At 49.7% G+C, this 21,179-nt stretch overlaps 1 protein-coding gene across 1 annotated transcript in view; it reads right to left on the bottom strand.

Moving 5' to 3' along the window:
• Positions 1–21,179, bottom strand: part of EMILIN2 (elastin microfibril interfacer 2) — a 53,803-nt gene that overhangs the window by 7,790 nt on the left and 24,834 nt on the right. Inside the window, exons 3-4 of the mRNA XM_045781906.2 lie at positions 15,493–15,668; positions 9,201–11,129 (exon numbers count right to left, since the gene is read on the bottom strand). Of these exons, the coding sequence (XP_045637862.2) occupies positions 9,201–11,129; positions 15,493–15,668 (2,105 nt within the window). The remainder of the gene's footprint in view (positions 1–9,200; positions 11,130–15,492; positions 15,669–21,179) is intronic.

Genomic DNA, 21,179 nt, shown 5'->3' with positions numbered 1-21,179 from the left:
ATAAGCCAATTTAGAAATATAGAGGTAAGTATCAGGGGAAGATAGCCAAAAGGGTTGCACGTGGCTGCCTCTGGCGAGCTAGAAGTGCCAGGAACACGTGGGGACAGGGGCTGGTTTCATTATAAGCCTCTCAGTACTAGTTTGTTTATTTTTAAAGATTTTATTTGACAGAAGGAACAGGGAGGAGGGGGAGAGGGAGAGGGAGAAGGAGACTCCCCGTTGAGCAGGGAGCCTGATGCGGGACTCGATCCCAGGACCCTCGGGGTCATGACCTGAGCTGAAGGCAGATGCTTAACTGACTGAGCCATCTGGGTGCCTAGTTTATTTTTATAAAACATAATTGCAGAAAACACACTCTGAGGGCCCGTTTCTACCCGTGCCCTCTAATGCAAGCGTGCCTGCCTGCGCTCTGCATCTGTCCTCCCTTCCCTCCTCCTCCTCACACTGTGCTCCCAGTTCAGAGCCCCGCTTCCCAGCCGGCCTTCCTTCCCTTCTGGGAGTTGCTCCATCCATGTCACTCCCTCAGGCCTCTTTCCTTCCCTCCCCCCGCCCACCCCCCGGGGTCTGTCTTTTACTCCAACTGTATGGTTCTTGTCCAAAATTTAAAAGTAAACACTTCCTCAGTCCTCAATGGATGGCAGTCAACAAAGTACAAGCTCCCCAAACTGGTCCTTGTTTGCTTACCTGTTCCTACCACACCCTCCAGACCATTGTTACTTCTCGGAAAGCCACCACCGTTCTCCCGGTCCCCATACCCAGGTGCTCAGTCATATATTCTCTCTCTCTCTCTCTCTCTCTCTCTCTCTCTCTCTCTCACACACACACACACACACACACACACACACACAAAATCTGTTGCTAAATCCAGCTGATTCTAATCCTGAAATACTTCTGGCTCCTTTCACACCTTTTTCAGAATGCTCTTTCGAAAGCATTCTAGGATTCTCTGCTCAAAAATCTGCAGCTGTTTCCCAACGCTCATAAAATCCAACCGAATCTCCCCCGACATCCCAAGGCCCCACCACCTGCTCCAGCTCGTCCTGCAGCCTCAGTGTCCTCACCGGTGCCCAGCCCTCCTCTGAGCTTCCCTGCCTTTGCACCCTGGCTTTTCGTGTTCAAACTCCCTAAGACAGCCTCTTCCAGCAGCGTCCCTCAAGTCCGGACACCACCTCCCTGGCAAGCCATTGTGGATCCGCCCAACAGAGCTTGAACAATCCGGCCTCTGAACCTTGAAGCACATCGAGCCTCCGAGGGCTCTTTCAATGTTTCTCTATCGTTCCTGTCATGCTGGGTGATGAGCAGTTGAGGACACATTTGAATGATCTTTTCTCCTCAGGGTTTGGCACACGGCCTGACACATGACATTGAGACATTTGAGTGTTTGGTGAATGAATGAAGTCTAGAAGGTACTATGGGCCACAGTCTAATTCCTGCCAGCTGTTGCATTAGGCACCTGAATTTCGCCCAAAGGTCACTGTCATCAAGGCAATACTGGTATGCAGAGACAGTGACAGCTCTTTTATACCCATCACTCCCTCAAGGACAAATATACCCCTTGGAACAAATATCCTCCCCTAATCTCCTTGGGGAAGGCACCCAAACCTGCTGGGGGCAGCTGACAGCTCTGAGGTGTCTCAGCCAGGACAGTAAGGAGAAAGCTGCCCTGGGTCCAGTCATTTCCCCAGCCCCCTGCCCCTCAGCTCCTGGCGGCCTCCGGGCCTCAGGGTCGCAGGTGGTGTTTCCAATGCATATACATTACAAAGTTGTAAAGAAGACTGGACAGCATTTTGCTCATTCTGGAAAGATCCCTCCTGGCCCTGGATAGCTTTCTGAACTCACCATGTGTTTCTAATTCAGAGAGTGACCATCTGAACTGAGTTGTCCGGAAGAGCCCAGTGCTGCTGCCCGGGCGTCTAACCCGAGAGAGGCATAGGAAGGGCCCGCTGGGCCCCATGTGCGCGGTCCCGGGAACCAGCCCAGGCTCTGGCCGACCTGCCTTGTGGCCTCGGGCCGCCCCAGGCGTCTGGCAGCACCACAGCCTTCGGCGCACGGGCCCGGTGCCCAGCTACGAAAGGCCTATCCTCCTCCCCTAGAGTTCTTATGAAAAACCAGTTCCCACTTTACTAAAGCAAAGACCCGCGGAAGCAAATCCCCAGTAATCCATGAGCTGACGTGCTAAGAACGCGTGTCCTGCGGCCGCTCCGCGCCCCGGCTCGGCGGCCGCCGGGGACCCCGAAGGGCGGCCGGCTGCAAGGTGCCGGGCAATGCAGGGAGGCCGTCAGGTGGTGTCTGTTAGGGAAGCAGAGGCCGTGGGGACGGCCGCGGGCCGCGGGGGTCGGAGCGCGCGCCCAGGGTCCGGCTGCGGGAAGGCCACCGACCGCTCCTGCCTCATCCGCCTGGTCCGCTCAACGGGCCGGTGCCCCGCCCCCCTCCTGCCAACCAGACCGAGCGGGGGGCCGGTCAGCGAGCGGGGGCGCGGGGGCGCTTCCCTGGCATTGAGCCACTGCGCCGGGCGGCCGACGTGCCGACCGAAGCCCGCAACCCCGCCAGCACGTTACGTGGCCATCGGGCCTCCAAACGCCCACAGGCCGGCGTGCGAAGCCTTCGCGGCTGACCGCCTGCGTGGCCGCGGGAAGGACGGCTCAGGCTCCCCCGACGGCGGAGACCCCCGCGCCGTGGGGCACCACAGGCCCGCGCGAGGCTGCTGGGCGGGGAGACGCCGCGGACCCCTGACGCCTTCTCCTGACCGGGTCTCCTCGGCAGTGGTTCTACTCGGAGCACACGGTGACCCAGACGCGGGTGGCGGCTCTGGCTGGACCGACTGGAAGTCGCTGGCACCTCCTCGAGAGGGCGAGGCAGTGAGTCCTGACCGGCCACGCCGGAAGCCCCGCAATCGGGCTGCACAGCGAGAACGGCCCGCACTTCCGACCAGCACAAGCCACAGAACTCAGGCAGGCACAGCCGTACTGGCGCGGGAGGGCGCTGGAATGGGAAGGGATTTGCAATCACAGAATCCCAGGGTGGGGGAGTCTCACCTAGCCGAGCCTCAACATCACTTGGGATGGATGGATGGATTTATATATATTATATATAAAATATATATATAAATAAATTTCACAAGCTGATCCTAAAATCCCTATGGAAATGCACAGGATTTATGCTCCCTGGTTTTCAGATTTACTTAAAAGCTGCAGTAACCAAGACGTAAAGCCTGTCCCATCAACAACTAGAACAGTCCACACACGGACTGGCTCACACTGAGTCCCCTTTTGTTGCCTGCACAGTGTCAAAGTCGGCCCTTTCATGCTCTCTCCTCTCCTTTCCTCCCTGTTTCTCCCCTTCTTCTGGGCCCAGTTCACCCTGTGTGGTGATATCCTGCTGCCTTTGAAGTGGCTTCCTTCTGCTTCTGGGACCAGAGCTGGGGCGGGGGGGGGGGGGTTTTAATTACAAATTTGATTACAAATTCCTGGGTCTCCTCTCACCCCGACTGAGGAGGAATCCCCTGACTGAGCCCGGGAGTTCTTATTTTTCTAAAGCTCCCTGAGGATTTGTGCATGCGGCTTCGGGAGAGCTCAGCCCTGAGAACATCACGGTTCTAAATCCGAGGTTAAGATGCAGAAAAGCAGCTGCTACTCACGCCCGCCAAAGGCCATTACAAACACCAGATGCCCACAGGGAGAAAGGGTGCGTATTGCTGGAGTCAGGATGGTCTGAGCTTATGCAGTCTGCTTCAGCCTTTATGTATCTATAAAGCCCTGACTTGGTCCATTGTGCTATCTTGGACCTAAACTGGCCCCAGTTTCAGCCAGTTTCAAGTTGAGGGCCCACGCCAGCATTGTGGCATCAGGCTACTCTTCCCTGGCCAGGTTTTATGGTTAAATATTTGGAAAATCCGCACTTCTTCATTCTTGGGGCACAGCTGGCATTAAGCAACTTGACAAAGATGGGATTCCTCAATCTCTAACACTCTTAAGTGAAACACTGTGCTTAGTATCACTCAAGGACTAGGACAAACATCCCTCAGACATGAGCAGAAGAAGCAGATGGGGGGATTTGAAAAAGGAAGTAACGCTGCTGTCACTAGCGTCTGTTGAAACAACATCACGGTATCCAGGCAGGCATGTCCCTTCTTGGAACTGTGACACAGGCTAAGAGCTTCCCTAAGGCACAGAAATATTCCTCTGCCATCTCCACCCAGAGGGAGTCCCAGGTTTCTCAACCCCAGGAAGTCCCCTCTCTTCCAGTGCAAGAGGCACTGCGGAGACGCTGGTGTCCAGCCAGGACTCAGAGTCTAGGTCACACCAGGAGCCGGGGGCTCCAGCTGTCGAAGGGCTTGCTGACAGTGTTCAGTGACAGGCCAGGACAGTCCTCGGGGCCCAGGCGGGAAACGATCCCTTTCACCCACGCTGGGGGCAGACCCTGGAGCTGCCCCCCACGGAGCAGCTCCTGCCGCACAAGATGCTGACCAGGGGAGAGGCCGAGGGGCCGGCCAGAAGCCCCGGGCCGCACCGTCTCCTGCAATGGCAGTGAGCGTGTGCGGGCAGAGGGCCCAACCCCTAATGGCCACGTCGGACCGAAGGACAGAGGACTTACCAACCTGACTTAGTCCTAAGTGCTGAGCCTCTCATCAACAGAAGTACTTGAACATGAACCCTGAATGCTAGGGAGGGGAGATTTCTAGGCTTTTTACACTTCCCACCTGTCCCCCAACTTAGAAAAGAAAAAAAAAAAAAAAAGAAGAAAGGAAAAGAGAGAAAACCCCCACTGGGTATCTGAAGCATTCCACAGAGCAGCCAGGAGCCCGACCCCCAGGACTCTCATCCCATGTCTGCTTTGTGGACAGGCCGCTCTGTCTCCTCTGAGGCGTGATGCCTGGGGGTTTGTAGGAAGAGGAAGGGAGAAAAGTTCAGCCAGGAGCAGAGTAAACATCTATTATAGGGGATAGAGGGTTACGATAATAGGTAATACTGATTGAGTGATTACCAGGGGCCAGGCACTATTTAATACTCCATTCCTTATGAGTATTAATCCTCTTTAAACCAACTTTTTGAGGTAAGTGTCATTATTATTTCCAATTAGTAGATGCAGAAAGTGAGGTAATTAGGTAGAGAAGTGACTTGCCCAAAGTCCCAGAGAAAACATGGAGGTAGCTGGATTGCAAACCTGGGAAAAATAAAAAATGCCTGGCTCAAAATCCTCTGATAGTTTCTCATCATACCTAAAATTCAAATCTTTTACCATAGACTATAAAATCCTACATGATCTGGTTACTACCCCCTCTCTGACCTTAATGCTTAACGCTTACCCCCCTTGTTCATATACTTGATAAAACTAGCATTCTGAGTTTTTCAAACAGGGCACACTCATTACTGCCTCAGGGCCTTTGAACGTGCTGTTCTGTCTGCCTGGAACACTTCCCACGGATCTCTGCAGGGCTCTGCAAAGACGTCATCTCACTGAGCAACCCTTCCCGCCCATTCACCTAAAACATATTGCTGTCTCCTATTCTCGTGAACTTACTCTGTTATGTCTTTCCTTGCACACTGATCACTGGCTGAAATCAGATCATTATTTGCTTGGCTGTGCACTGTCTTCCTACGAGACTGTAACAGTCGTGAGGGCTGGCACGCGGCACTAGGACCCGGCTCAGTTTCCATCAGTTGAATGAATGAGTATAGGAATGAACGGGTGGGATGGAGGGGGCATCACACCCATTTTACTGAGCTTAAGGTGAGAGACTGGTTCTTCACTCTTGGAAGTTGGGCACCTCTCTGCATCCTAGACAAAAGCCATGGACCTTTGGTCCAAAAAAAACAGCCAACATTTGCAAAGAATTTCAAGAGTCCCTTTTAAATGCCAGGGAAGAACATCTGCATGAATGGGAGGAGACAAAATAGACTTGGAGATATTTGAGCATCAGCTGAAGCCCCTTCTGCTCCCGCCCTGGCTGCCTCTTGGATAATTCGGGCCCCCTTTGGGATGCCTCTGAAGAAAAGAACAGCGTTCGAGAGCAGCAAAGTGCACTGGGTAGAAAGGTCACACTTTGCATCCCCGGTCCAGCCATCTGGTTACTGGTCCAAACCTATGTTACGCATCCTCATCCCTGGGCCTTTGCTTCCTGAGGGAGCTGTGATGACTAACATTGATATTCCTTCCCTCCCAGCACATACAAACCACGTCACCCTTCAAGAGCTGACTTGCTTTGACTAACAGAATGTGCTGGAAGGGGGCCAGCAGCTTCAACTTTCCTTTATGAGCTAGTCACCATGTAGTAAGTCTGACCACCCTGAGACTGCCAGGCTGTGAAGCAGCCGAAGTTAGCCACGTGGAGAGAAAGAGACAGAGAATGGCCACGTGGAGGAACCCTGACCTTCCAGCCCAGCCAGGCCCAACTGCCAGATGATTACAGCTCAGCGACTGACTCCGGCTGATGCCAAATGGAGCAGAAGAACCACCAAGCCAAGCTAAGCCAAGACCTGACGACTTCCTGATGCACAGAATAATGGAAAACAATCCATCTTTGTTGTTTTAAGCCCCCGAGATTTGGGGTAGGTTGTTACACAGCAATAAATAACTCACCCATTCATATCAACTCCTCGCCAGGTATACCTTCCCCTCCTGCTTTTCTGGGCCTTAACCATCCTTCCCGTCATTATTAGTTCCAGTAACACCTCCTTCCAGAAACTTCTCTTATCACTCCACCTCACTCTTTACCCCTCCAGCCTCTAAACTCTCAACCTACTCAACCTTGAAGGGTTGGCTCAGGGGCTCCCTCCTCTGAGGAGCCCTCCCTGACTTTCACAGTGGCTGCAGGTGCCTCTCCACATACCCAGTGTGCCTTTGCACACCCCGTTCCCGTGACCATCCCTTTGTCGGCTTGTTGGCCTTCAGACTGTCATTGTCGCATCCATTGTCATCCACAGAATCCACACACATAGCTCATTAACTACCACATGATAGAGTCTCTGATCTTATGAGCTGAAAGGATAAACCCTACACCACCGACTGGGCCTTACATACTATCACGTTCATCTCTCTGCAGACCTGCGTGTCGTTGCTACTCTGACTGAAAATGCCTTGAGGGTCAGAATCATGCTACTCATTCTCTCCATGTCTCACAGAGCCCTGCACACAGCAGGCGCTCAATAAATGTTCTGTTGACTTTTAACTGGCCGACGTGTGACTTTCACTGTGACCTTAACTCCAGATTTGCCCCTGGACCTCCGCTACTCAGATTCCAGGCCTCCTGCCCCGGGATGCTATACAAGGAGAAGGCAAGCCCTGCTTGTTTATTTTTGGTTCTTTTCAATCAATGGAATTCTCGAAAGTCCACACATTCTACATGCACAGCAATGAATTCATTCCAGAAGGATAATCTTTTAGAAGCTAATTCTCTTTAAAGACGTTCACCTCTGACTCCTCCTTCAACAGAGAGGTGTGAAAGAGTTAACACAGCTTCCCACACCGCCTGGGAGTTGCAATCAACTGGAAATATCTGGTTCAATCTGTTATTATAAAGCTCAGTCCAGACAGCACTGTCACCCCAAGGACAATCATTCTATGAACACACACAGTATTGTGACCTTTACTCAACATTCCAGAGATACAGAAGCTGTGTGGGCCTGGGAGGAGGGGAGGGTTATAAATAGGGTGGTGTCGTGGGCCCAGCGCTGGGGTGGAGGCCAGCTTCCCGTCCCGGCTGGCCTGGGTACCTTCTTATCTACAAACTCCTTATCTCTGGGAACATCCACAGCATTTTCCCACCTGACTACCCCAGACCCTCCAGCTTCTTGGGGACCTACCCGGGACTCGCCAGGGCTCATCTGCCTCTAGGACTCCAGCCCTCCCCTCCTGGGGTTTTATGTCTCAGCTTGGACATAAAATCCTAGGGGCTCACTCCAGGCCACGAAATCTCAGCTCAGTGTGTGAGGGCCTTTGTCACCTGGAGCTGAGCAAGGTGAAACAGGTGATAAAGGCCAAAGAGGAGGAGAGGAGAAGACAGGGGTAGGGCAGATCAGGAAGTGGGGTCCTTCTGGGCCTACAGTTGGTCCTCAACAAGGCCTTTTGGACCCAGTAAATCTGTGTTCAACTCTGGGACACACAAAGAGACATGCTTTGGCCTGGAAGATAATTCTTGAATGCCGCCCACCCAGGATTCCCATCCCAGCTTCGCCACTTCCCGGCTGTGTGCCCTTGGATACACTTCCCCATGAGGTGGCTGGGGGGCTCTAAGACATGTCCCCTGAGGGAACTAGCCCAGCGCTGGTACACAGAAAGTGCTCAATAAAGGTGAACCCACTTTCCCTCCCTGCCTCCAATTAGAAAAGGTTGTCTCGTTCTTGAGACAGATAAATGAAAGCATCCAGGCATAGGAGACGCTCTGTCCTTCAGGGAGGATGGGCTGAACCCTCAAGTAACAAAGAAACGAACTTTGTTGACTATATTACTTCACGTTATTAAGGAACCATTCATTCATTCAACAAACATTTGCTGAGCGTCCAATGTGCGGCGAGCTTTGCCCTAAGCACAACTGATGCGCTTCCTCGTTCTAAGCACTATACGGCCTTCGGCAGTTACTGCCGCTAAAATGCTTTCCGTCCATGGTCTTGTCTCTATCTCTGGAAAGGAAGAGGACCGTATTCTACCTGCCACCATCCACTAGGCCTTAGATTTCAGGGAGCAGGAGGTAGCCCAAAGATGATGAGGACAAAGATCATGAGGACCCCCACAAACAAAAGCGATGCTTGTAGACCAGTGAACCGACCAGCGCACAGGCGACTCCCTCAGTAAAAGATGGGACAACAATAGCCACCGCTCCAAGCTGTCCCGCCAAACACCTGACCCCAACTCCAAGCTCACCAACATGACCATATACACAGATCAGCCTTTTGCCGTCCTCCCTGTGGCAAAGGCGTACTCCTTTCTCGTTTTCAGTTCGTTGTGCTGATACTCGTGTAAAGTGCCCAGATGCTGTGTTTGAACGCGACAGTGATGTCACACTGCTTTAAATCAAAGTTTCTAAGTACGCTCCATGTGGGTACTTCTCTCACTGCCACGCAGCACCAATGATTCACAAACTGGCACCAATCTACGAACCACACTCTGGGGAGGACTGATGTCAATTCCACGGGCCATCCAAAATCTAGCATGATCCGGGCGGCAGACAAATACGAGAGATGGAATTGTAAAGGTCAACTTACTTGCTGATGGCTGAAATTCGATCAGATCTTGCAAGTCCGCAGAAATCTGGAAAACGTGGCTATAGAACTGCTGGACTGAATTCTTCAGGCCAGCTATGTCTCTGGAATGTGACCGGAGTGTCCCATTCATCTGCCTGACACAGCTCCACAGGCTGCTGACATGCTTGTCGAGGCCCTCCTTGATCCTCTGAAGACCTCCTGAGATGGAGTCCAGCCTGCTGCACGTTCTCTCCATTTGAGACACCCTGCCCTCGACGGCGGACACGTCCCTCTGGAGCCCGTGCGTGGTCTCCTTACAAGCGTCCAGCTCCGAGAGGAGCTGGCTCTGCAGCTGCCGCCACCTGGCCTGCAGCGGGCTGCAGCAATGAGCCGCGGGGTCGCGGGCAGGTGGGAGGGCCCCCACCGTCCCTTCTTGCTCACCCCCCTTAGAAAGCCCGCCCGCCGCAGCGTTTTTACCTTCTCTGCAGCTGCTCAGCTCATTCTGGAGATGATTCACATCGTCTTCTGTGTGGTTTAGTTGAGAATAAAGAAAACTAAAATCTTGTTGAAGTTTCTGGACGCTGCGTTCGGTTTCCTGAAACTTCCTATGCATCGTGTCATTCAGAGATTTCAAAAGGTGCAAACTCTCACCCGCTGTGTGGTCTTCTCCATTTGGCAGGGAATCTTCTATCCCACGAGGCTCTCTCTGAAAGTCCTGCAGGCAAATATCCTCAACAACCTGAACTCTGCTCTTCAGGTGATTTAATTCTGTCATGACCCGTTCGTTCCCAGCCCCTGACCCACCCGGTGAGGCTGAGGCTGGGGGGGTGGGTTCTGCCTCAGTGCTGTTGGCCGCCTCCAGGACAGCACTCCCCAGGCGCTCTTCCAAAGACCGTATTTTCTGATCAAAACGTTGCTTCAAGTCCTCTACCTCGCCGTTAATGGTCCCCCGAAGAGTTTCTTCGATGTAAAAGCAATGTTCTTCCGCGTTCCTCTCTGTCACGTTGATCCTTGCATCGAGTTCATTCCATCTGGCATCAAAGTCCACATCTGGCTCTGGAACTACAAGGCGGTCAAATTCGTTGTCCAGTCGTGCATTCAGCATTCTGGTGGCTTCCGCGACTCTTTCGATTTTCTGGTCTAACATCTTGATCTCTTGCCCAAAGTCGCCATTCTTTTCACCACCACAGCAATTTGACTGAGCTGAAGGATCTTGTACCCGGGCTCGAAGATCATTTATTTCTCTTCTGAGGTTTGTTTCCTTCTCTCCTATAAGCTCAATCACTCCTAGGTAGCTGCTCCCATAGTCATCACACTGCTGTTGGAGACCAATCAGCTTGTACTCGCATGAGTTCTTCAGATCGGCCAGCTTTCTGTCCATTCCGTCCATGAGCTCCTCTCTCAGGGCATCAATCTTACTATCGACATAGGCTTGGTAGAGCTCACTGGTCGTCATGGTCACCGTAGGGCCCTGGGCAGCCTCCTGGAGCTGCTTGAGCTGTCCTTCATACCCCTTTACCTTCCCGTCCAGCTCCTCCAGCTTGTCACTCTTGGTCTTCAGAGCATCCTTGACCTCAGCCAATTCAGACTTGATGTCCTTCATGCCAGATTCCTTATTGGTGAGGACATCAGGAAGCTGGACGGTCTCTGTGTCTCCGCCAACGGCACTGTCGGGCACTGACTGGGGGTGCAGGTTACTGAGCCATGATGCCAGCATTTTGCTGGCATCGTCCTGAATGGCATGTTTGAGGTTTTCGTTCACTCCGGCAATGGAAGACTGGAGATCAAGAACTGTTCTTGTGAGTCGGAGAACCTTCTCTTCCAGCACCTGGATTTTCTTTTCCTGAAGTTCTTGCGGTCCCTGTTGTGGGTCTACCGTTTGGTTTGGTTCTGCTGCACGAGTTGGTGACAAAGTCTTCTTGGGCTCTGAGACTTGGCTTGGCTCATTATCTGTTACAAAGAAAGAGTCGGATATGACTTCACATACTCTACCGTTTCCCATTTTCTGCAAAGACAATAAACAGGGTGCTTAAGGAATACACGGAAACCTTCGCTTACAGATCCCCTCTCACCACAGGCGATTATTGTGGTAGCGAGAAAAAGACTGTGGGCTTTGTAGACCCCCCTCCCTTGCATTCTGGCTCCGCTGTTTACTGTGTGCCCTGAGCAAGTTAGTTAACTTCTGTGAACTATAATCCCCTCATCTGTGAAGCAGAGGTACTCCCTTCCCTCCCAGAGTTGTTAAGAGAACAGGCACATGGCACATAATAGACAATCAATGGTCTCTTTCACCCCAAAGGGAAAGTATTCTTCATCTGCTCTGTCATGTGAACGCATCATTCCCACGTTAGTGAGCAGCGGCCACACCCCGCTGGTTGACTACATACTGTAAAACCACAAGAAGCCACTTCAGCCAGATCCGCCCATTAGCGGCTGGGTGGTACGATAGTGTATAGCAGTAAGTCATCCTCCAAGCAACTCCTAAATGTTCTTTGGCTTTTCTTAGCATCTCTAGGCTACAGGAGTCTCAAAGACCTTGTTCAGCCCCAGTTCGCAGGTGGGGAAGCTAAAAGCGAAAGAGCAGTGATGGCCGGTATCTCCTAACAGTAAAGCCACCTGGTCTTAGCTATGAAGAGTCACCAACTCAAAGAATATACACATTGAATTTTTGATATGAGAAATATACCTCCAAGGAAATAGTCCAAAGAAGGAAAAAAGTTATAAAGATGATCGCGATGAGTCATAAAAATGAAAATAAAGTGACAGATCGATGAACTAAACAAGAAAATTACTGAAACCTGAGGCAATAGGAGATTAGAAGCAAACCATGCCCCTCAACACACGGTAGGATACAAGGAGTACTAGAAAGAGCTAACTTGGGCACCCGGGTGGCTCAGTCGGTTAAGCCTCCGACTCTGGATTTCAGCTCAGGTCATGATCTCAGGGGCCTGGGATTGAGGCCCACGTTGGGCTCCCTGCTCAGGAGGCAGTCTGCTTCTCCCTCTCCCTCTGCCCCCACCCCACTGTGCTCTCTCGCTTTGAAATAAATAAATCTTAAAAAAAGAAAAGAAGAGAAGAGAAGAGAAGAGAAGAGAAGAGAAGAGAAGAGAAGAGAAGAGAAGAGAAGAGAAAAGAAAAGAGCTAACACTGATAAGCCTGCACAGAAGACATGGAGACTATCACGACAGGTGGAAAAAGTCAAACACAATATAGATTACAATGAAATCAAATGCATTAAGGTACACTGAACAAGCACTAGAAATAAATGTAGAACGTTGCAGATGTTTGAGTTTACTGTTCATTGTTTCTTCCTCCCCTAAACTTCTGTACACAATCATAACCACAGCTATTTTTCATAAACATCAACTTAGTGGTAAAACCAAGACTAGAATTCAGATGGCCAAACTCCCAAGCAGAGAACTATAAAGAATACCTTATTTTCCACACTGAAAAATTTATTCTACCTCAAGCCACTAGGAGAAAAAACAACTTGTTGAATCACATATAAACGAAATGCCATTCTGAGCAAAGGAAATGAAAGCAAAGGGCAGGAGGCTGGGGGGGGGGGAATCAGCATGTAAGAAAATGCTTCTTTTACATACTCTTGGTGACTGTGGAAACTGCTACGATTTTTTGGAAGGATAATTTGGCAATATGTATCAAAATTTCAGAATCCCTTTGCCCCTGCAATTACACCTTTAGAAGTTTATTCTAGTAAATAATCAGGGATGAACCTAAAATATTAACAGGAAAAAATGTTTATTCGAATACTACCTATAATAGTGAAAAAACTGCAAACAACCTAAGTGACCAATAGTAGGGGATTGTGTTCAAGTAATGACGCTCTCAAAAGCTATTAAATGATATTGTAAATTATTGAACAGTTGTTCATTATAGATTAAGTTAAAAAATAAATTCTAAAAACAGCATGTTCTTGGGGCACCTGGGTGGCTCAGTCGGTTAAGCCTCTGACTTCTGCTCAGGTCACGATCTCAGGGTCTTGGGAATGAGCCTCACAGGATCCCCGCATTAGGCTCTGCACTCAGTGGGGAGTCTGCTTCTCCCTCTCCCTCTGCCCCCTCCCCTTCCCTCTGCTTGAGCTCACTCTTACGTGCACACATGCACTCTCTCCCAAATGAATAAAATCTTTGAGAAAAATAGTATGCTCTTTATAGTGGATTAGGGGTGAGCATTTCCTTTCCATTCCTTTCTGAAATCTCATGAAATGACAAAACAAAAACAGAACAACCATGTCACGTATAAAAAATTAGGAATCAGAATGGTTTTGGACATTTTAACAGCTGCATTGAAAGCTAGAAGAAAATTGAGTGATGCTTTCAAAATTCTAAAGGAAAATTATTTCCAATCTAGAATTCTAAAGGTAGAATAAAAATATTTTCAGATTATAAAATAATAGAAAGTGTACCTCCCATACAATCTTCTCATAAAACCCCTGGAGGATATGCTTTACCAAAACAAGGGAGTACAGGAAAGAGGGAATCAATGGGAGAGAGACAAGTAAGATCACTGGTTGGCAGCTGTGAAGGAAAAGAGGATGACCAGGTGGGGCAGGTAAGAAAGCTCTAGAAGAGATTGCTTCAGGAAGACACTGAGTGTCTGAGCATAATGAGAGGACATCTAGATAATCACCCAGAGGAAAGTTTGGGTTGAAATAGGGACAAAGACATACAACAAAACAAAACAAAACAAAACCCAAAAAAAAAAAAAAAAAAAAAAAAAAGCAAGCAAAGGAAACTATGAGACAATTGCTAACTCTAAAGAAACCAAAAAGCTATATAGGAAGGCAACAGATTCATAGTATACTACATGGGTCAGCTGTAAACATTGCCTATACAGTTACTACAATGTAAACAATAAGTACTAAATAATTTAAAACTTGGTATAAACTGTACGGAAAGGATGACGGTACAGGAGCCATATGCTGGAAAGCAGATGAAAAGGAGTCAAACCCTCATCGATTGTGAGGTCAATAGATATGCAGGTAAATTCCAAAAGACGATCGATCGAAAGAGTTTAAAGTAATTACCTCTGGGAAGGGAAAGTAGGGGAGAAGAAGGGTCACTGGTTTCCTAATGGTCCTTTTAAAGCTATCTGACTCAGTAAACTACATATAGGCTTAAACTTTTATAAAATAAAAATGAAACAAGAGTAAATTATTATGAACAAAAGACCCCCTTCGTGTGTCCCCATCACGTTATCTATGATGACTTATTGTAGTCACTTGATTTCTGCTTGCCTTCTGTGAGTTCAGGGACCGTCTGCCTTGTTTTTTACTTTTCCCAAGGATCTAGTACAGAGCCTGCCAGATACAGAAGCTCAATAAATATTTGTGGGATGAATAAATGAATTTTTCTTTAACAAAATGTACATGGAGACACAAGAAAGAGAGTAATGTGTGATAAAGTGTTAGCAGTAGTTATCATACGGTGGTGAGATTATGTGTAACTAAGTATTTCCCTATACTTTATAAACATCGTTTAATTGATATGCATTACTTTTTTCATAAAAATTATTTAAAAATATTTTACAGACAATACTGGAAAACACTGCAAGTTTTAAAACTGACAATACTTCACGGGAAAATATAATCATTTAAAGACAAGTTAACTATCAAATTCATGAGAAAACCTAGGTCACATTTATTCTCAAGTTAAAAAAGAAGGAAAGATAAAAGGACAGAAGAGTTTTATCCACAAAAGTCATTTGCTTAATGTTAAAAGCAAAGGTGCAAGTTATACTGCTTTCTTAAGCGCTGAGTTTGTGCCACAAAAAAATTCAGAAACAAATTTAAGAGCAACTTCGCTGGATGCCTCTAACTTGGGGCTTAGCTTTGCAAATATCTCACCCCAAACAGAATGACAATGATTCTGATTTACCTATTTTCTAAAAAACCAACAATTTAGTTCCTTCAAATTCAGATTTATGGGAACTTGTAGATAAAAAGCAAAAAACAAACAAAGCATCTCTACACCTGACTCTTCTCCTCTGTGCCACACGCTACACCGGTCTGAAACCATCCCCTGCGCTGACTGCCAAGTCCCTGGCTGTCACAAGTTGGCCCTGATGAAGCAATTCACTTGCAAAAAAAAAAAAAAAAAAAAAAAATCTGTACTCTGATCGCTGCTGCTTCTGCACATAAATTTGCATGCCACAGGTGCCCACTGCAGGCAGTGTGTGTGTTACTTGAAGACCTTGGGGAGATCGCCATTGTAAATCATAAATCCTACTGTCTGCAGGAGCCCTGGAAAGATCACAGGTGGTCACGCACAGGGAAGCACAAGGGAGAAGTTACCTGTGGCTTTCTTCATGCTATTGCGAGGCCGAGCAGGTGTGGGGCGGGGAGTTTTCACAGGGTCCCTGGGACCTTCCTGGCAGTCTCCTCCTCTAAAGCCAGGGCAGCACCTCCATTCCAGCTGTGTCACTGTCTTGTACCTGGTGACATATCTGGGTCTGAAGTTCACACGATACCTGCGGAAGAAAAGCATGGCATCTCTCTTTACCAATTGCTGTCGTGAGCACCGCTGGCCCTCCCTGACTTGGACCAGAATGAACAGGATCCAAGCCCCTGACTGCTTTCTCCAAGAGGACCCAGAGGGGACCACTGGTCTCTTCAGTCCAGCCCTGACCCCCGGGGTTTAGCCAAAATCAGATTGGCCTCCTTCTTCCATCTCTTAGACCCACCTGCACACAGGTCCCCTTCCACTGATGCCAGAGAGACAGACGACCTAGAAAAGCCTGGCCCCACAACTCCCGAACTGAGCCGTTTCACCCACAACTTTTTTTTTGGGGGGGGGGTCACTGCTTTGTGGAGATTTATTCTGGGTAACTCAGCATCAGTTGTTTCATATTTTAAGGAACCCTCCCTAGCACCTTTGTGTCCCATAGTATCTGTGCATTCATCTTGGCACCTTCCTTCCCGCAAAGGTAGCAGGCTGTGAGCCTTCAGACATCCGTGTTCAGTTCTTTTTAAAGAGATGCCCTGATCCATACAGCTAGTGACAGAAATAAGAATCCCTTTTAAAGTATACATTCCCCAGGGCCTCTGGGTGGCTCAGCCAGTTAAGTGTCTAACTCTTGATTTAGGCTCAGGTTATGATCTCAGGGTGTGAGATCAAGCCCCCTGTTGGGCTCCACACTGGGCGTGGAGCCTGCTTAAGATTCTCTCCCTCTCCCTCTGCCCCTCCCCATCCTCTCTAAAAAGAAAAAAAAAGGACACATTCCCCCACACACGTGCACACCACACAGAGATTCTTGTGATGAGCCGTAACGTCCTCCAGACCCAGGGCCGGGTCGGGAACAGAGCGTGGCAATCCAGCAGCCCCCGGCCACTCAGAGGGATGGATTCAGGAACCCAACACCCCTGGGTGCCCCTGCTCACAGCACAGAGGCAAGTTGCTCCTTAACTTATCCCAGCTTCTGCTTCCAGCTTGGCATCGAGGCTCTCTAGAACGTCTTCACTCGGCCTTCATTCTAAACACCAGCCCTAGCAGCTGCCCTTCTCTTTGGGGGCCAATTCCCAGGAAGGACTCAGCTCGCTATCTCTTCCCCAAGGTTGCTGTGTGCTGCTCAGGGGAGAGTTGGGTCCCATGGGGCCTGGTGCCAGCCAGGTGACTCCATCTCAGGCACCCGCCTTGTGGTGGGTGGAGTTCAAAGTCACATTCCTGAGAAAATTGCTAATTACTAAATGCATGGGCTTTTGGCCCCTCAGGGTCAAAACCATGACACCTAAAACCTCAAGTGTAAGAAACTCTCCCACCAACAGGACCCCAGGTGACCCTCTGGGCCCTGGGGACGGCGCTGTCCCAAGCATTCGTGTTCCAACACCTGTCACTGTCCCCGTTTCACTGGCCCTTCTAGGGCAGTGGTTCACAGCACTGGCCGAGCATCAGAATCACCAGGAACCGTAAAGAACTGCTGATGCCCTTGTCTCACTCTCAGAGGTTCGGATTCAGTTGGTCTGCGCTGGGGCCTGGATGCACCGATGCTGAGAAGCCCCAGAGGGAGACTTTTTCAAGGAAAACAAGAGAAAGCCCAATGAACGAACCAGAAAAGAAGGGCCCTGAAAGGGTGCGGGTGGGGCAAGACTTCCCTTCTAGGCTCTTCGTTCCCTCTTATTGCCACCACACTCCATCAAGGCCCAACTATTTAGTTTCCCCTTTTCACAAATGGGAAAACAGAGGCTCGCTGAGGTCGAGTGACCTGGCCAAGTTCCAAGAGTCAGGAAGGGCCGGGGCTGGGATTTAAACCCCAGTGTTCTCTCCTGTACCCCAGAAGGCCCTCCCAGCACACAGAAGCAGGGACTCGGAGACTGCCTTACATTTGAAGCAACCCCACCCGCCCAGAGATGTTCCACAGACCTACGAGCTGGGTCAGAGGGTAGCTGCCAGCCCCGTTCCACAAACACCTGTCCGAGCATCCGACCCTGCCCGGGGCACACCAGCCCCTAGGTAGCACCCTACCTGCCAAAAGAATTCCTTGTATGGTCCTAGAAACTATTTTTAAAAAAAAGAAAGAAAGAAAAAGGAAAAGAAAGTTCCACTTCATTGTTTTGCACGCTCAAGTATAGCCTAATGCTGCAAAAATGTGTAATCTCAGAAAAACTTGGTTCCTCTGAGCATTTAAGACTGAATGTGAAAACGTGTTTGTGCTCGGGTGTTGAACGTGAGCCAGCAGATGACGGCCCATAGCAAACCCTTCTGGATGTTGGCTGAGCCGGACCAGGAGAACAAAACCCGAGGCTGCAAGTCCGACTCCCTCCCCACCCGGAGGCCTTGGCCCCAACTGAGCCGAGTGTAAGAAAAGTGCTCGCTCTTCCAACACACCTCGTTATTTTCTTTAAAGGCAGTTATCTTGGAGCCAGCTCATAACTTAGGAAAGTTCCCTGGAGTTCCTGCTTTCCTCTCCAGCCCCACACACAGGCCCCACTCCCGCCCTCCACCCTCATGGGCTTGCTGTAGGGTTTCCGGTTTGTGGCGTGGAGTTCAGGTGGACAGCCTTCCTGACAGTCTAAAGAACAGCATGTGGAAGAGCCCTCCCTGGCCAGGGGTGACGGCTGGGAGCCACCAGGAGGCCACCTCCAGCCATGGGAAAGCTCACGTTCTGACTGCTCTGTGCACGAGGACATGGGTCCCAGAGGCGACTGTGGGTCCTCAGGCCTCAATCTGGGGATGGGAGGGGAAGAGGTAGGGTTGTGCAGCCCTGCAGCTTTCCTGGGATTTTCCCTGCAGAAATGGGGCTTGCATCTCCACGAGAGCCAGCCAGGAGGTTCTCCAGAAGATGGGAAGAACACAGCAGGATTCCCTGGGATTCCATCCCTCAGTGTTCTGCAGGACAATATCCTGGCCAGGGAGCTTTAAAACAAATGCCCAGGCCTTTATGACCAAAATTCTAATTTAATTGGTCCGGGGCGAGGGGTGCCCAGGCATCTGTACCTTTCAAAAACTCCCCAAGTAATTATCAAATGCAGCCAGAGTTGAGAAGTGCAGCTCAAAAGTCAGGGCACACATCAGCCTTCCTTCCTCATGGGAGCCGGGAGCTTCTGAGGCAACCGAGGGCTGGACAGCCAGGCAGGGGGAGTGAACTGACCCAAAGCCGCCCAAGTGTTACCCCCAAGAACCCTTGGGTTGTAAGCACATTGGAGGTGCCCCATGGACACTTACTGAATCAGCTGACTGCACCCAGCTGGAGGTGGCCAAGCAGAAGGACTGACAGCCCAAGGGACAGAGTCGAGGCGGTGCTGGGCTGTAGCTAGAAGGCTGACTCAGGCTGCAGCCTTGGCCCCCATCCCAGTCTTGGGTAGAGACTGGAACAAAATCCTGTCCCTCAAGGGAGCCCCATCCACAGCTGCCTTGGGCACTCCTGGGGCCCCTGCGGGCTGCAGCAGCACGCCGCCCCAAAGCCCGAGCCCACCCCAACCTCTGCCAGCGCTCTTCATCCCGTCCTCTCAACTCTCCTCCCCTTCCCCTCCGTCTGAAAGCCTTCTGGGGTGGGGGGTGGTGAAACCAGGGTTCACCATTTTTATGAGTTCAACCACCGTGTCAAGACATCAGGTCAGCCCAGAAGATTCTACTGAGAAGGAAGGTGGCAAGAAGAGGCTGGAAAAGTTGAATCCGAGTTCGGGGACCATAGGACTGGAAATGTCCCTATTGAAACAAAATGGGACAAAACTTGACATCACTCCCCTCCCCCCCAGACTCCTTCCCATGGACAGGAGATGAGACTTCTTCCATAACATGGTCTGTTCACCGTGTTCAGTGTTTGTCTTCTCACAGACCATAAGCCCTGTGAGGGCAAGAATTCCTTCTGGTTTTGTTCTCCACAACATCCTCAGTTTTAAATACAGTGTCTGTCCTGTTGTAGTTGTTCAACAAACAATGAAGTATTAATCATTAATCAATAATCAATTAATCAAACTATTTAATGATACTAAGTCTACTTTCGATGAGGTGTTGGGGAATCCAATGTCCACGTTAAAAGCCCCCGAGTTGTCCTCAGGTCTAACCCCAGCAGATGTGAATTCCTGAGCCTTCCCAGAACCAAATCAAGCTCCAGAGTCCTTGGCTCATGATGGGTTGGACAAGAATCACACACAAGAAGGTGACCTGAGTTGTGTTGTCCAAAAAGATAGCCATTAATCAGGTGTGGCTTTTAAAATGTAAACTAATTGGGGCGCCTGGGTGGCACAGCGGTTAAGCGTCTGCCTTCGGCTCAGGGCGTGATCCCGGCGTTATGGGATCGAGCCCCACATCAGGCTCCTCCGCTACGAGCCTGCTTCTTCCTCTCCCACTCCCCCTGCTTGTGTTCCCTCTCTCGCTAGCTGTCTCTATCTCTGTCGAATGAATAAATAAAATCTTTAAAATAAAATAAAATAAAATAAAATGTAAACTAATTAAAAGTAAACGAAACTGAACGTTCATTTCCTCGGTCCCCCCGGCCACGTTTCAGGGGCTCAGGAGCCACCTGTGGTGTTAGTAGGAACATCTCCATCATCATAGGTGTCTCCTGGACAGAGCTGGCCTGGACATTCATGAGACTGTTGAGGGAGCAGCAATGGCACACATCTGTCCGTCTCTTCGCTCCCATCCCACAGCCACCTGTCTTCTTTCTCCTGCCACGTCCCTCCCGGGCTGCCAGTAGAAGGCTTTTCAGAAATAACCACACATCACTGGCAGACGTTCCTTCCTACAAGGTAGGGACCTACAAGGTAAGGATCATTTCCCGGCACTTAGTACTCACCTCTAACTTCTTTTTTGAATACATGCCACTAAAAGTGCACTAATCTAAAAGCCCAGTGCCCCCACTGGGACACTTGTTTGACTGGGATTTCATCCAAGAACAGACTTTCTAGTAAATTCCTCTCTTTCTCCAAATGCTGGCTTGTCCCCAAAAACCTGGAACTAACTCTTCTTGCTTCATTCTGCGTGTGGTCCCACACAGTATCCACTGGAATGGACTGTTAGGATGGAGAAGGAAGCCAGAAAGAAGAGGTGCCTCCCTCTCTCTGGTAGGGAGCACCCTGGACCTGAAGAAATAACCGCCGATCTGGGACAACGTCAGCACGTACATACAAGCAAGAAGACATTTCAGCGGGTGTCAGGACGCACATCCAGGGCAGACTCGGTTATCTGACGTTCAGGAACTATTCCAAGTCTTCCACACCCAGGCCCAGAATTCACTTTTTGTTTTTCACTGTGGTTAATATGTGTAACATACGTGTGGAATACACACAACGTGAAATAAACAAGTGGGACTACATCGAACTGAAACGCTTCTGCACAGCAAAGGAAACCAACGTAACAAAAAGGCAGCCTAACTGAACGGGAGAAACTACTTACAAATCATATACTGATAAGGGGCTAATAGCCAAATACGTAAGGAACTCATATAACTCAAAGCAAAACCAAATTCTTTTTTATTAAAAAATAGGCAGAGGATCTGAATAGACATTTTTCCAAGGAAGACATCCAGATGGCCAAGAGG

This window comes from Ursus americanus, chromosome 19, assembly GCF_024610735.1.
Source record: "Ursus americanus isolate L20-20 chromosome 19, mUrsAme1.1.p, whole genome shotgun sequence".
Lineage (NCBI taxonomy): Eukaryota > Metazoa > Chordata > Mammalia > Carnivora > Ursidae > Ursus > Ursus americanus.
Note: the sequence above shows the minus strand (reverse complement) of the source record. Positions and strands in the feature narration are given on the sequence as shown.